At 34.8% G+C, this 16,013-nt stretch overlaps 1 protein-coding gene across 3 annotated transcripts in view; it reads left to right on the forward strand.

The window, feature by feature from the left end:
* The window catches only part of LOC118533169 (UPF0547 protein C16orf87), a 30,017-nt gene extending 23,157 nt beyond the window's left edge, over positions 1 to 6,860 (forward strand). For 2 of the 3 annotated variants that reach the window (XM_036088267.2, XM_036088265.2), the window contains one exon: positions 5,826 to 6,860. In XM_036088267.2, coding sequence (XP_035944160.1) covers positions 5,826 to 5,944 — 119 coding nt within the window. In that variant the 3' untranslated portion in view covers positions 5,945 to 6,860. Of the gene's footprint in view, positions 1 to 4,519; positions 4,743 to 5,825 lie in introns of all 3 variants that reach the window. The other variant, XR_004916098.2, reaches the window with a different exon arrangement.
* The last annotated feature ends 9,153 nt before the right edge of the window (positions 6,861 to 16,013 follow it).

The following is a 16,013-nucleotide window of genomic DNA, read 5'->3' on the forward strand; positions in this document are numbered from 1 at the left end:
TTCACCTTGCTATAAACTGATGATAGTAGAGTTCAGAGATAATAATTTGTATATGACAACCTAGAGAAGCCTGTTAAAATGGTTGTTTTTTGTTTGTTTTTAAAGATAAATCTGAGTTCTGTTAGACTTATTTCAAACTGTTACACTATGAGTTTTAAAATTTAATATTGAAAATATTCTTCAGTATGAATTTTTAAATTGCTCATTATGTCCTCCCTACTTTGAGGCAGCTTTTGGATAGTTAGGTAAATTCTTCTTGGTCCAAAATATATTCATATTTCTCCTTACAGATTTTCTCCTTTCTTCTGATAAGTAGTATGTCTGCCAATAGCTTGTTTTTAACACATTGACTAAAACTTCAGCTTCTCTTTTTATACATCTTCTAAAAAACCTTTTATCATGGAAAATTTCAAAGATGACACAAGAGTAGAGAGAGACTAGACTAGGATAATGAACCCCTGTATGGCCATGAATGAATATCTTTTACAATTGAGACTTTCAAGCCTGTAATTAATGGAAAAAAGGGATGGTTGCTCTTTATAATTACTTAAAAACATCTATCAAAATAATTTCATCTTCAGTGAAATGCATTTATAATTTATCTTGTTGGTGAGTTATGCTTTGCTTTTTCAGGCATTCAGTTTTATTTTTTTTTTTTTTTTAAAGATTTTATTTATTTATTTGAGAGAGAGAGAATGAGAGAGAGCACATGAGAGGGGGGAGGGTCAGAGGGAGAAGCAGACTCCCTGCCGAGCAGGGAGCCCGATGCGGGACTCGATCCAGGGACTCCAGGATCATGACCTGAGCCGAAGGCAGTCGCTTAACCAACTGAGCCACCCAGGCGCCCCGTGGCATTCAGTTTTAGATATTCAAGCATAAGTGTAAATTTCTCTTATTTTAGACATTGAGAGTTTTTTTTAACCTGTTTACCATTTCTCTCTGCTTTGTATGCTTTTATTTCAGTAAAGTTATGACTGTTAGGGAAAATAACTTCACCGGTGTAGCTGTCTTTAGCTTTTTCAGAGTTAATGGTGTCTTAGTATTGTATGGCTAAAGGAATAAGGCTTATATCATATTTGACTGTATTCTTTGAAGAATACTTAGATACTCCTTAATTCCTTGGGTAATAGTACTCCATTTTCTTTTTCCTTCTCTTATGCTGCTATTCCAGAGAGTTTGAGTTATTTTCTAAATTTGAATGTGTTTTTTAACATGGGATGATCAGAAAAATCTATGCTAAAAACTGCTTCAGCAGGGAAACTAGGCAGGAAAAAAACAAAAAACCCAGAGAAATACTGCTTGGCCCAGAAAACAGGACATTCTTTTCAGTTGAAGTAAAGGGAATATAACCCAAAGAATGGAGAAGGAATGCTTCTGGTGGTGAGTGAGAGGAGATGAGCAAACAGATAATGACAGTCTTTTAGTTGGGGAAATGAAATCTAGATAGTTGTTCTAGGAATCTGTATGTGCAGGTCTGAACTTTTATTCATGTTAACTTGAGAAAAGAATTTAGTTAGCTGTCATTTTTTTTTCCAGATATTTTGAGCTTATTAATAGAAAAGTTTTAAGCTATTTCTAGAGTAAGATATGCTTTTGATTTATTTTTAATACAAACAGGAAGGTGCTCAAAGCAATTTTTGTAGAATAAACTGGAATCTTTTCATGTAGGCCATGGGGGCGGGGTGGGGAAGAGGTCAGCAAACTTTTTCTGTAAAGAACCAGATAATAAATATTTTAGGCTTTGTGGGCCATACAGCCTTCTGTTGCTGCTACTCGGCCCTGTCGTTGTAGCTGGAGAGCAGCCATAGACAATATGTAAATAAATGGGCCTGGCTGTGTTCCAGTAAGACTTTATAAAAACAGGTGGCAGGCCAGATTTGACCTTGGGCTGTATTTTACCAACCCTTGAGGCAGACCATGTTCCCGAAATATAATATGGATAAGAGATATGAACTTTTGAAATCTCTATGTATTTTAGAATAGACTTCTTTCATATGCTTCTTAGTATTAACTAGCTATTTACTGTAATTCAGTTTTTATTGATTTCTTGCTCATAGGGTACTTGAAAACTTTGAAGCAAGCTTTACCTTTTGTAAGGACAGTTTATGTATAAAAAACACATTTTTAATTGACTTTGTTTTCTGTATTTTGAAAAAGAATAGGAAGAAGAAAGAATGGAAAAGGAAAGCTTGTTAGACATCTAGATAGCAAAATATTTTTATACAATCATAAAAACAAACCATTAAACTTAAAAATTTTGGTTGGTTTAAGATAAGTTTTCATTTTATATGAGGGGAGTATGATTATTTTGAATATTAGTAAGGTAGGAGTGACATTTAGATTAAAATATAATGGGCAATTCTGAATATCTTATTAATGAACATACAAGATTTATGTAGAGTTCAAGTTCAAGTTGGTAGATTGAATAACCACACCATGCTCTCCATCATCCTCAAATCTTAGTAATATTATAGTAAAGGGATTTTTTTTTTTAAAAGGACCAAATTTCACAAGGACAAGGAATGGGAAAAGCAGCAGAATTCTAGAAAGTGATAACTGCTTTAGTAGACCCATGAAATCTAAACTGTCAGCCCCTTTGGGAAAAACTAATTAAAAAAATGATTTTTATTACACAGCTGCCTTAAGGTCAGGAATTTGTGCATCAGTTATGTCTGGAAGTGTAGAGGTGAAGGTGAGGCTAAAAATGAGATTGTTTGGAAGTCTGTTTTTTAATGGCCTGCTAGGGCTGTTTACCTCATTTTCCCCTCCTTCCAGATTTATCCTTTCAAAAAGAGAAAACAAAACAGAGTCTCTGATTTAATGGAACACCAGGTGTCACTGAGGGCAGGGATACTATATTGAGATCAGGAAGATTACGTGAAAATTGGAGATAGTAAATACTGAGTTCTCTGCTCAGGCTTGGATCTTCGAGGTAGGAGAATTAGCAGTATCTTCTCTAGGAAGTCTGAAAAACCCAAGAGAAATGGCCTTAATATAAGGAAGTTTCATTAGGGATTTCACAAATGGCCCAGTCAGATCATCCTAAATTGGTGATCACAGTCAAGCTCCACAGATAGGTATGAGCTCACCATCTTTTTGGATCCCATTCTTAAATATGAGCATATTATCAAGAATTACTCAGATATACAGAAGAAAGCATCTATATGAAAGGCTAAGACCAAACAACAGGGAAAAAACAATAACTTGGATAAAACAGGATTTTGCAGGAAAGAGAAAAACTTAAAACTATTGTTAATGTTTTTAGCAAGAGAAGATACTGTAGTCATGAAACAAGAACAAGATGATATTTAAATGGAAAAGCAGGTGTCAAAAAAGTACCTAGAAAATGAACTTTAAAAATACAAATCTAAAAAAATATGTGTGTATATAAAGATTGCAGAAATGAAAAACTTTAACAGGTTTATTGACAGAATTAAAGAATTGTACCAGAATGCAGAGAAATAGAAAAAGAGATGAAAGGGGCACCTGATGACTCAGTCGATCAAGCATCCGACTCTTGATTTCGGCTCAGGTCACGATCTCAGGGTGGTGAGATTGAGCCCCATGTCAGGCTCTGTGCTGAGCGTGGGAAGCCTGCTTAGGATTCTCTTTCTCCCTCTCTCTAGGAAAGAAAGAGAGAGAAAGAAAGACAGAAAAAAAAAAAAAGAAAATAGAATGGGAAAGATAAGAAATTTAGAGGACCAGTTTGAAGTCAACATCTATAAATAACTGATGTTCCAAAAAGGAACATAGAAGATGGAGGAGAAGGAAGTCATCGATGAAATAATTCAAGAAATTTTTCCAAACCTGAAGGACATTGAGTTTCCACATTGAAATGGTCCACCAAATTCCCAGACCAGTGGATGGTTAAAAGTAGAGATTATGCCAAAGCCTATCATCATAAATCCTATCTCTTTGGTTAAAGGGAAACTCCTTCAAGTGCTCAGGGAAAAAAAGAGCGAGAAAAGAAAGTGGTATTTGGAATTAATACAGTGGAATAGTACCCAGCAAGGAACAGACTACTCATATATGAACAGACAGCATCAATGAATTTTAAAAACATGTTGAATGAAAGAAGCTAGACACAAAACAGTTCATGCTAGATGATGCCATTTATATGAAATCTAAGAACAGGCAAATGAATCTGTGGTGATATAATCAGAACAGTAGTTGCTGATGAGGTGGGGAGGAATTGACTGGAAAGGAGCATGAGGAATTTCCTGTATCTTGATTGTGGTGTGGGTTACGTAGATGTATATTTTGTCAGAACTCATCCAATTGTACTTTAAGATCTGTGTATTTCACTGTATGTAAATTTAACAATAATGTTTTAAATAGCTGTAAAAAAAAGGTATTGGCTCTTTTTAAAACAGTGGCACCATTAGTTGGGAATGTTCACTACTCAGGAAATCTAGGAGTCTTTAGTCAACCACACTATGAATTATCATGAAGGTAGACTAATGACACTTTCTAACATTCATGGTCTCAAAAAATTTGCTACCTGTACTCCCTTTCTCAGGAAGCTGCTACAAGATACCTGGCATCAAAAGGAAGAAGTAAACCAAGAAAGTGTCCTGGGATCCAGGACACAGGGTCCAACTCAAGAGAAAGATGTTTATATCCAGCATGATGTTGAAGAGAGATCTTGATGATAATTGTGTAGCAGGTCTAGAAATCAACCATTTCAGACTGAGCAGAAGACTTGGAGAGACTTATTCAAGAAAATAAAATTGATATATCTAGTATGTGTAAACATTCTAAAAGATCTGTACAACGCATTAGTAATGAAAACTAAGCTGATGGAGAAAGAATCTCAGGAAAAAAACAATGTGCAGGAAAAGTGAAATCGTTTACATAGTCAGAAGAATAATGTAAACATTGAATATTGATCTCACCTAAATTGTGTTGTAATTGTAATGGGAAGATGGGATAGGAAGAGTACGGGGCTTAAGATATGGAAAACAATAAAATACTAACTTTTCATGGTGGAAGGTTAATTAATAATGCCTAAAACCAAGAAGTGGACATAAAAATGTTGCTTAGAGAGGTAAAAAACGAAAAGAAACAACTGAAAAAAAGTAGTTGCACTTGGAGTATGGGAAACGTGCATGGGAGAAGGAGGACTTCCATATTTTGTAACAAGTTGAATAAAAATGATTTGACTCTATATATTTAACTTTGATTAAAAAGTCGAAACAAAAAAAGACAAAAGTACGATCATAGAAGAGCCTGAAAAAAGAAGTTGGCAGAATACACAAAGATGTTTATTGTGATTTTAGCTGGCTCTGGGATAATATAGATGGGTTTTATTTTCTTTTTTTGTTTTTCTGTACTTTTCAATTTTCTACCATGAACTTGGATTGCATTTGTAATCAGGAGAGGGAAAAATAGAATTAAATGTTGGTTATTCTTATTTTCTATAGCAGGGCTAAGGTAAAGAAGTTAATTTATTCATAAAGGCACTATTGGTGTTCAGAAGGGACCATCTTTCGGGTGAGAAAATTCATTTTGATTGGACAGTAAGCTCATCCTAGTGAAGAGAAAGAAATACTTGAGATTTTTACAGAAATGATATAGATATTAAAGACGGTGTGTATATATATATATTATATATATATATACAGTTTCCATTTAGTTCATGGCATTTCAGTAACTCCTTTGTGTCATTTTTAAAAAATTTCAGTTTAGTAGCATGATACTGTATAACATGTAATATATGTTGTTAGTATTATGTATATTTATTGTCATCTAAAGAGATACTTGAAAGCCTCAAGTATTTTTTAATTACCACATTTACATTAAGCTTTCTCTTTTTCTTTTAACAGAGAAACAGGAAAAGGAAATTGACATCTATGCTAACCTCTCTGATGAAAAGGCTTTCGTGTTTTCAGTCGCCTTGGCAGAAATAAATAGAAAAATTATCAATCAAAGACTTATTCTCTGATATTTGTCTGCAAAATATGTTGAAACTGTCTTCAGGATTACATCAGCAAATTCTCAAACAGTTGTGGACTCTCAGGAGCATTCTGACTGCATCAATAAGGGCCATTGATTGTTTTTTTTTTCCCTGTCATTTAGCCTGTGCCACACTTTGGGAGCAGAGCTGTAGGCTTGGACTGTTCTGGGATTTCCTTGTGTACCAAGGAGTATTGTCAGTGTTTTGTGTTTGGGATGTAAGTAAGTATATTTACCAAAAACAAAAAAATAAACAAAAAACAATGGATGGCTGTTAAAGGATAAAGGAATAGAGATGGGAGTGGAAGAATGAAAACTAGGGAAATAAAATGCTTGATAGTTTTCAGGTTTGCCACCAGAGATGCAATATTTTAAGTACTTTGAGAAAGAGTGACTTTTAAAAATATTATATTTCAGATTTTCAGCATTAACAGATTGCATATATACAGTTCATTTACTTTTAATAAATTGGCAATTGATATTTTATTGAATGGGGAATTAAGAATATAAACTGTACATTTTGTCTTAAATTGATTTTTTCTTGGCCTTTATTTTTATGACTTAAGGTATGAGTTATATTTTGGGAGATACTTTCTAGACATTTGGGAAGTTTGGGTGCTATATGAAGAAAAACATTTAAGGATATATCATACTTCAGATATAAACATCTTGTTTTCTTGAATGTAATTTATTTATTGGTTAAAAATACCTTTTCTGCTCTCAAGATGGTGCCTGTTAACCTAAACATAAAATATATTTATTACATACAAAATATTTCTTAGGTAGCCTCTTTTAAGCAGTAATGTTTTATCTGAATGGATGTTCATTTATACATACAGATAATTATTTAAATTGTTACTTAATCTCACTCTGGAAAAAAAAATAAACCTTAATATTGAAACTAATAGATTAATAGTGTGGTATAAGTTTTTGTTCTGTGAAGTTTGTGAAATACACTTAAATTCTTAATTTTTCTAGTAGTAAGTGATAACTGTTTATAGTTGATTTATACTAAATGCTTTCGCATTTTTGTTTTTCAATTTAATATTAATATTCAAACTTGACAGTAATTTCCCTTATTTCAGGTACCCCCCACCCTCACCCCAGTGGCTGAATCTGTTTGGAAGTCCAGAAGCCTTATTAGGGAAGGTACTCATCAGTTAGATTTAGCCTTAAGAGAATTTCCCTTTGAGTTTCAGTAGTTGCATTGTCAGCTTCATCCTGCCTCTCTCATCACCTCTCAAAAGGAAAAAAGATTCCCATGTTGTCCTACTTTATCTAAATTGTAGCCAGCAGAGGGAGCTTAAGAGGTACTCTAGGCAGGAAGTAGAATTTTTTTTTTTCCCACAATCCTTGTATTTACCTATAGGTACTACTACAATTATCTTGTATGCATTTTAAAGCCCTAGTAATAAAGTTTATTCCCAAGAATGCTAATGTGATTTTTATCTTTGAAATATAAGAAAACTATTTTCATTTTGACAAGAAAATATAAAAATAATATCTAAAAATGCTTTTGAGTATGTCCTCAGAAAAAGGAAGAACAGCTTATGGAGTAGGCATCTCTATAAAGAACTATTGATGTCAGAGTCTATCCATTTAAAGCTGAAGACCCTTATAGGAAAGTCATGTTAGAATAGTCATGGATACAATAAGGAAGGAGACTGGTGACTAGGCTGGAACTTACTGTGTAAAGAAGTAATTTATTTCAGATGCTCATGATGTTAAATCATTGACTTATTTAAAAAGTTCTTTGGTAGAGGGGCAAATTAGGCTTTCCCCTATTTGTGATGTAACCTATTCAGGAAATTTCTCTAAAAATTGTGTTCTCTGATATTTTTATAAGCTGTCTCATAAAGCTGAATTTGTCTAAGAATGTTGTAATGGTCTTGGAACATATACTACTTGTCATTCACTGGTGTTGAAGAAACTAATAAGAAAGAGGTTTCATAAGAAACCTCTTAGATGTCCTAAGAGCATAATTATAATAATTTAATTACATAATCCAAAATTTGTTGTGCTTTAATATCTATAAATGATATGATTATTCAGAATGCCTTAAAATGATTCTATAATTAGATTAGGCCTGTTGAAGATATGTTCATTCTTAAATGTGAAAAAGATTAAATAAAAGGTATTTGGGAGTTGTTAGGCCGAACTATACAAATTCGTATGTTTATCTCCCCACCCAATCCCACTGTATTCCAAAATGTTTTGGGGGAGGCACTTAAGATTTTGAGATTTAATTTTGTTTTTTAATTTTTTAAATTTAATTTATTTTTTAAAAGATTTTATTTATTTATTTGACAGGGAGAGACACAGCGAGAGAGGGAACATAAGCAGGGGGAGTGGGAGAGGGAGAAGTACGCTCCCCGCGGAGCAGGGAGACCGATGTGGGGCTTGATCCCAGGACCCTGGGATCATGACCTGAGCCGAAGGCAGACGCTTAATGACTGAGCCACCCAGGTGCCCCAATTTTGTTTTTTTAAACCTGAACATTTCTTAAATTATTATGGGCAGAGAAGCCTTAGGTTACTATGTTCAATGTAAGGTATTTAAAAGTAAGGAAATACTGTAAATTATTTCTTCTGTAGCAATCAGTGTTTGAAATGACCAAACATCTTGAGACAGTTTATATTATGATGAAATAAAATTTAAAATTACAAATAACTTAAAAATTTAGCCAGAGTAAATTGACACTTCTTGAAATTTCAAAAGTATTTTAAAAAATAAAATGTCGTGACATTTGTGGTGTTCCCTAAAAGTAACATGTATTTTCTCTGAGATAAGAATTCAAATTGAAAAGTGTTTGACTTTCTAAACGCTGGTAATTGCATTTGATTCTCTAATTCTGACTGTAAAAATGTCTTAGTGATACATGTAATTTTTACTTTCAACCTGCATATGTTTATCCTTTAGATTTGGAGAAATTAAGCTCTTTGCATACTTTATATGAAAGTATTAATCAGGTGCCTGGGTGGCTCAGTCGGTTGAGCGTCTGCCTTCTGCTCAGGTCGTGATCCCAGAGTCTCAGGATTGAGCCCCTCGTCAGGCTCCCTGCTCAGTGGGGAGTCTGCTTCTCCCTCTGACCCTCCCCCCTCTCATGCTTTCTCTCTCACAAATGAATAAATAAAATCTTAAAAAAAGTATTAATCAAATTTGTTTGCTTTTGCATACAAAAATATGTTCTATATAGAATTTAAAAAAAATTTTTTTTTTTCATCTTTGACTATTATTATAAGGCTTGTTTTTACATTTGGTGATATATACACACACGCACACATTACATACACACACACATACACACCTATTTTACTTTTTCTAGTTATTTTGTGCTGTTTTAATCACTTATTTTAGTTTATTAATAGTGTTCATTGCTCAAAGATTATAACTATAATAATGAGTATCCTAACATACAAAGCAAACTCTCTGGAATGAAAAGTATGAGACATATAGAGGCTCTAGGCTGGACTGGAATAATTCTTTTTACCATAGTCAAAAATTTTCCTTTTGTATTATTAAGGAATCTTTTACCCTCTTATTGTCAAGAGTGTCTCTCCCCTCGACCCTTAGTGTTTTATCAGTGTGTTTTTTATTTCTTTCCCTTATTACACTGGCAAGGACCTCAGTACAATGTTGAAAAAGAAAAGTGAGAAGAGGAAGATCCTTGCCCTGATTCCAGTTGTGGGAGAAACATACTCAGTCTTACACCATTAAGTATGATGTTAACTATAGGTTTTTGTGTTGTAGAATACCCCTTCTTTTCTTTTTTTAAGATTTTATTTATGGGTCGCCTGGGTGGCTCAGTCGTTAAGCGTCTGCCTTCAGCTCAGGTCATGATCCCAGGGTCCTGGGATCGAGGCCCGCATCGGGCTCTCTGCTCAGTGGGAGGCCTGCTTCTCCCTCTCCCACTCCCCTGCTTGTGTTCCCTCTCTTGCTGTGTCTCTCTCTGTCAAACAAATAAGCGAGAGAGGGAACACAAGCAGGGGGAGTGGGAGAGGGAGAAGCACGTTTCCCGCGGAGCAGGGAGCCCGATGTGGGGCTCGATCCCAGGACCCTGGGATCATGACGTGAGCCGAAGGCAGACGCTTAACGACTGAGCCACCCAGGTGCCCCTAGAATACCCCTTATTAAATGGAGGAAAATCACTTTTCATTTGCTGAGAGTTTTTATTGTGAACATTTGTTAAATTTTGTCAGATGGTTTTTTCACGTAAATTGAAAAGATTTTTTTTTTTTCCTTTAGAATGTTAATATGGTGGGTCACGTTGACTGATTTTTGATTATTGAAGCCAGCCTTGCATTTCTGATATAAATCTTGGTTGTGTTGTTGTTGTGTTACTGTTTTTATATACTGATGAATTCAATTTGACTTAATTTATCGAGGATTTTTATGTCTATGTTCATAAGGTATATTGAACTGTAGTGTTTTTGTATTTATCTGGTTTTGTAATTAGGTGATACTGGTTTCATATAATGAGTTGGGAAGTATTCCATCTTTTTCTGCTTTCTTGAAGAGATTGTGTAGACTTAATGTTATTCTTTAGATGTTTGGTAGAAGTTGGCATTGAAATTATCAGGGCCTAGACATGTGTTTCAAAAGGATTTTACTAAGAATTACATTTATTTAATAGTTATTGGATAACTTCAGTTATCTATTTCTATCTGGATGAGTTTTGGTAGTTGGTCAATTTCATTGAAGTTATGGAAATTATATGTAAAATTCCTTGTGGTATTCTCTTTTTTATGTTTTAGGGGTCAGTGATATTTCTTCCTCCATTTTTTTTGTTAAGTCTTTATTAGAGAGAGAGAGAGCAGGGGGAGGGGGAGAAGCAGACTCCCTGCTGAGCAGGGAGCCTGACACGGGGCTTGATCCCAGGATGCTGAGATCATGACCTAAGTGGGAGGCAGATGCCCACCTGACTGAGCCACCCCAGGCACCCCTCTTCCTTCATTTTTGATACTAATAATTTGGGGTTTTTTTTGTCAGTGTAAACTAGAGTTTATTTAATTGTATTCTTTTTCAAAGAACCAGCTTACAGTCTATTGCTACTTTGTTTTTTTATTTTAAGTTTCAGTAATTTATGCTTTTTATTATTTCCTCCCTTTTGCTTGCTTTGGGTTTATTTTTACCCTTTTTCTGGTTTCTTATGGTGGGAACTTAGATCATTGATCTGAGACTTTTCTTTTCTTTTTTTTTTTTTTAAGATTTTATTTACTTATTTGACAGAGAGATAGCGAGAGCAGGAACACAAGTAGGGGGAATGGGAGAGGGAGAAGCAGACTCCCCGCCGAGCAGGGAGCCCGATGCGGGACTCGATCCCAGGACGCTGGGATCATGACCTGAGCCGAAGGCAGACACTTAACGACTGAGCCACCCAGGCGCCCGATCTGAGACTTTTCTAACAGAAGCACTTAATGCTCTTAAGTTTGCTTTTAAACACTGTATTTTCTTTGTCACACAAATTTTGTTGTATTATATTTTTATTCTTGTTCAGTTCAGAATATTATCCAATATTCCTTGATATTTCTTCAATTTCCAAACATTTGGAGGCTTTTCTAGTTATCTTTCTGTTGTTGATTTTCAGTTTAAATTCATTATCATCAGAGAACATATTTTATATGATTTCAGTTCTTTTAAAATTGTTAGAGTTTGTTAGGACCTAAGATACGGTCTGTTTTGCTAAGTGTTCCGTGTGCACTTGAAGAGTGTGGATTCTCCTAATATTGTTCAGTTCTGTATCCTTGCTGATTTTCTTTTTTTTTAAAGATTTTATTTATTTATTTATTTGAGAGAGAGAGAATGAGAAAGAGCATGAGATGGGGGAGGGTCAAAGGGAGAAGCAGACTCCCTGATGAGCAGAGAGCCCCATGCAGGACTCGATCGTGGGACTCCAAGATCATGACCTGAGCCGAAGGCAGTCACCTAACCATCTGTGAGCCACCCAGGTGCCCTCCTTGCTGATTTTCTACCCGTGTCATTACTGAAAGAGGAGTGTTGAAATCTCCAACTATAATAATGGATCTGTTTCTCCTTTTAGTTCTGTTAGTTTTTGAAGCTCTGTTGTTTGGTACATAAATATCTAGGATTATTGTCTTTTGATTAGTGTTTGTGTGGTAAGTCTTTTCCATCATTTTATTTTTTAAAAGATTTTATTTATTTATTTGATTAAGAGAGACCACGAGCAGGGGGAGGGGCAGAGGAAGAGGGAGAAACAGACTCCTGGCTGAGCAGGGAGCCTGACGCAGGACACAGGACGGATTCTAGTACCCTGGGATCCTGACCTGAGCTGAAGGCAGCCACTTAACTGACTGAGCCACCCAGGCATCCCATCCATCATTTTACTTTTAACGTACCCTTGTCATTATATTTGAAGTCAGTTTCTTGTGGAGAGCATATACTGATTCATGATTGAATTTTTCTGACAATCTCGATATTTTACTTGCTTTATTTAGACTATGTATATGTTGGATTATATCTGCCATTTTATTACTCGTTTTCTGTATGATTTCTCTTTTATGTTTTCCCATTTCCCTTTTCCTACTCTCTTTTGGATTTCTTGAGCATTTTTTAGTATTTTATCTATTGTGATTTTTTACTCTATCTATATAGTTTTTTACTTAGGTATTATCCTAAACAAACTTCTATAGTTTACTTAAAATCAGTATTTTACCAATTCAAATGGAATATAGGTATCTTATCACCATTTATATTCCTTTATCCTTTCTTTTTTCTGTCATAGTTGTCTTATAAAACCCACTGGACAGGGTTGTATATTTTGTTTGGAACTGTTGTACATATTTTTAAGAATTCAAGAGGAGAACAATCCATTATGTATACCTGGATATTTGTCATATTTCTGTTGCTCTTAATTTCTGATGTTCTAAGTTTCCATTGGTATATCCATTCTACCTGGAAAACTACTTTTAGCATGTCTTTTAGAGCTGATCTGATGATTAGTTCTCATAGCTTACCTTCATATGAGAATGTCTTTATTTTACTTTAATTCATGAAATATATTTTTAGAGGATATAAAATTCTAGGTTGACAGTTCTTTTCTTACAGCACATTAAAAATCCCCCACTTCCTTCTGGCCTCCATGACTTCTGATGAGAAATATACAGCCATTCAAATTATCAGTTTGATTATGATTATGTCTGGGTGTGGCTTTCTTTGAATTTTTCCTGTTTGGGGTTTTCTGAGCTTCTTGAATGTGTAAGTACATATTTTTCAACAACTACATAAAATTTTCAGCTATTCAGATTTTTTTTTTGCTCTTCCACCTCCTTTCTCCTCTCTGAGACTCCAGTGATGTTAGACTTTTTAGTATTGTCTCAGATCCAGGGCCTCTCCTCATTTATTTATTTATTTATTTTTTACTCCTCTGTTCAGATTGGATGGTTTTTCCTGATCTATCTCAAGTTCACTGACTTCCCTTTTATCTCCTTTCTGAATTCATCCAGTGAATTTCTTATTTTTACTTTTATACTTTTTATTTCTAAAATTGCCATTTGGTTTTTCTTTATATTTTATATTCCTTTTCTGAAACTTTCCATTTGTTTCAAAAATGTTTACCTTAACATCTTTCTCTGGTTCTAAAATTTGTGTCATGTCATGATTGGTTTCTGTTGATTGTTGAAGTAATTTTGGATATCATCTTTGACATTTCAAATATTGTGTAGGAATCTCTGGGTAACTAAGGATAATAGCCAAGTTAGGTTCAGGCTGCACATTTTGATGTGCCTCTGTGACCTGTGGTTCCAATATGAGTTCAGTTCCTAAGTGATTGCAGTACTATTTAGGTCACTTCTGCATGTGTACTACTCAGTGGCAAATCAGACCTGGACAATAGGTCTACCCTGTAGCTCACTTCTCAAAACTTGTGCTATGTTATTTAGGGTCAGATCCATTTATGCACAGCTCAGGGGTAAGCCTAATAATTCAAACAACTGTGGGATCACACTTCATTTTCCTACTTTTTATAGTCTCCTTGACACTTTCTGGCTCCTTAGAGCCTCCCTTCCCAGTCTTTCATCTAAAAAGCTGAGGCTTTAGTTTCTTCCTTCTGCTCTACACTTCCTGTGACTGCATCTGTGGTGAAAAGGTATCAAGACAGAGGGAAGAAAAGCAATGGGGATTTGCCCACACTCTTGGGATCATAGCTCTTTTGGTCAAAGAGAAGGGATCTGTTCACTCTGAATCCTCTCCTCTGAGATTTAAGTGCCTGACCAGATGTGGTTGCTGTGGTCTATCATTTGGGACCTGTAGTGGTGAAGAAGGGAGAAAAAAAGAAGGGGGGGGGAAGAGCCATGACCCACCCTCTCTGACCTTTAGGAGCCCCCTTTCCCATTCTTCAGAAAGGGAAGGATTCTGTTGACTCCTTGGTGCATATTTCTGTGTTTCAGGCTGCCTTTGGATTCAGGCTAGGTAGTAACTAAAGAATTATAAAGTCTTTGCCAGTTCTGTGGAATTTAGAATTTGGGTCTGCTTTCCTAATTTGTCTGCTACGACCATTTATATTTCAGAGTCTTCAGGATATGCTCCATGCATTCTGTCCAGGATTTAAAGTTACATTCAGTGGGAGAGGCAAGTATGTACTTACTCTATCTGCCTCGGAATTGGAACCTCACAGTTTTTGTATGTAATTCAAATAAGATCATATGTCACTGCTTACAATATGTCTTAGAGTTCTTCCTGTGTCTCATAGAATTCTTTACTTTGGAACTTATGAAGATAATGTTTTGTTGAGTTAACCAGACTCCTCCATAAATGAGAAATGGAATTTACATATGCATGGATAAATATAACTAAAGGATAATACAGTAGATTCAGGAACCACTTTCCAGTTTTTCTTCACCAAGGAACTAATGATAAATTTTGATTGTGGTGAAATGACTTATTCTGGCCCAGTCTAGAACCTCTATTATATAACTAACTCATGCTTTTCATTTAGAGTGTTAACTTTGTATGTTAGGATACTCATTATTGTAGTTGTAATCTTTGAGCAGTGGATAGAATTGTTGCCCTCCAGTATGCTTTGCAGAATGGTTGCTATATGATGCTGCATCTCTAACCGGAGTGTTCTGTGCATCCCTTTGGTGACGGCATGTGCTATGGCAGTGGCCTTTAACCTGGGAAATGAAAGCACTTTTTAAGGGGATGCACAGGTCCTGATAATTTTAAAATATTTTTTGAGATAAAATACATATGCCATACAATTCACCCAGTTAAAATGCACCTTTGGTATGTTATGATAAAAAATTATGGTAAAATATGCATAACAAAATTTGCCATTTTAACCATTTTTAAGTGTACAATTATATATATATATAATTATGCACTACTGCATTTTCATTTATCCATTCATTTGTTGATTGATCCTTGGGTTCTATCTGTTGGCCATTGTGAAAATGCCATTACAGAACATGACATACAAATTTATGTTGGATTCCCTCTTTCAGTTCCTTTGGTTATAAACCTAGGAGTGGAACTGTTGGATCATATGGTAATTTTATATTTAGCTTTTTGAGGAACTGCCAAACTATTTTTTATAGTGGTAACTGGCTACCCCAGTTTCATTCCCACCAGCAATGTATATGATTGAACAGTTTCTCCACATCCTTGCCAATGCTTTTGTTGTTGTTGTTGTTTTATTATTACAGCAATCCTAGTAGTGATATCTCATTGTAGTTTTGATGTGCATTTGCCTAATGACTGATGATGTTGAACATCTTCATGTGCATATTGAACATTTTTATATATCTGCAGACGTGTCTGTTCAACTCCTTTGCCCATTTCAAATTGGGTGGTCTTTTGTTAATAGGAGTTCTTTATATCTTCTGCATACCAGATAGGTGATTAACAAATATTTCCTCCCATTCTGTAGATTGTGTTTTTACTTTTTTTTTTGTCTTTTTACTTTCTTGATAATGTCCTTGATGCACAGGTTTAATTTTTTCTTGAAATATAGCAAAGATACAATGTGTTAGTTTCAGATGTACAGCATACTGATTTGACAATTCTTTTTTTTTTTAAGATTTATTTATTTATTTATTTAT

The sequence above is a fragment of the Halichoerus grypus genome, chromosome 15 (genome assembly GCF_964656455.1).
Source record: "Halichoerus grypus chromosome 15, mHalGry1.hap1.1, whole genome shotgun sequence".
Lineage (NCBI taxonomy): Eukaryota > Metazoa > Chordata > Mammalia > Carnivora > Phocidae > Halichoerus > Halichoerus grypus.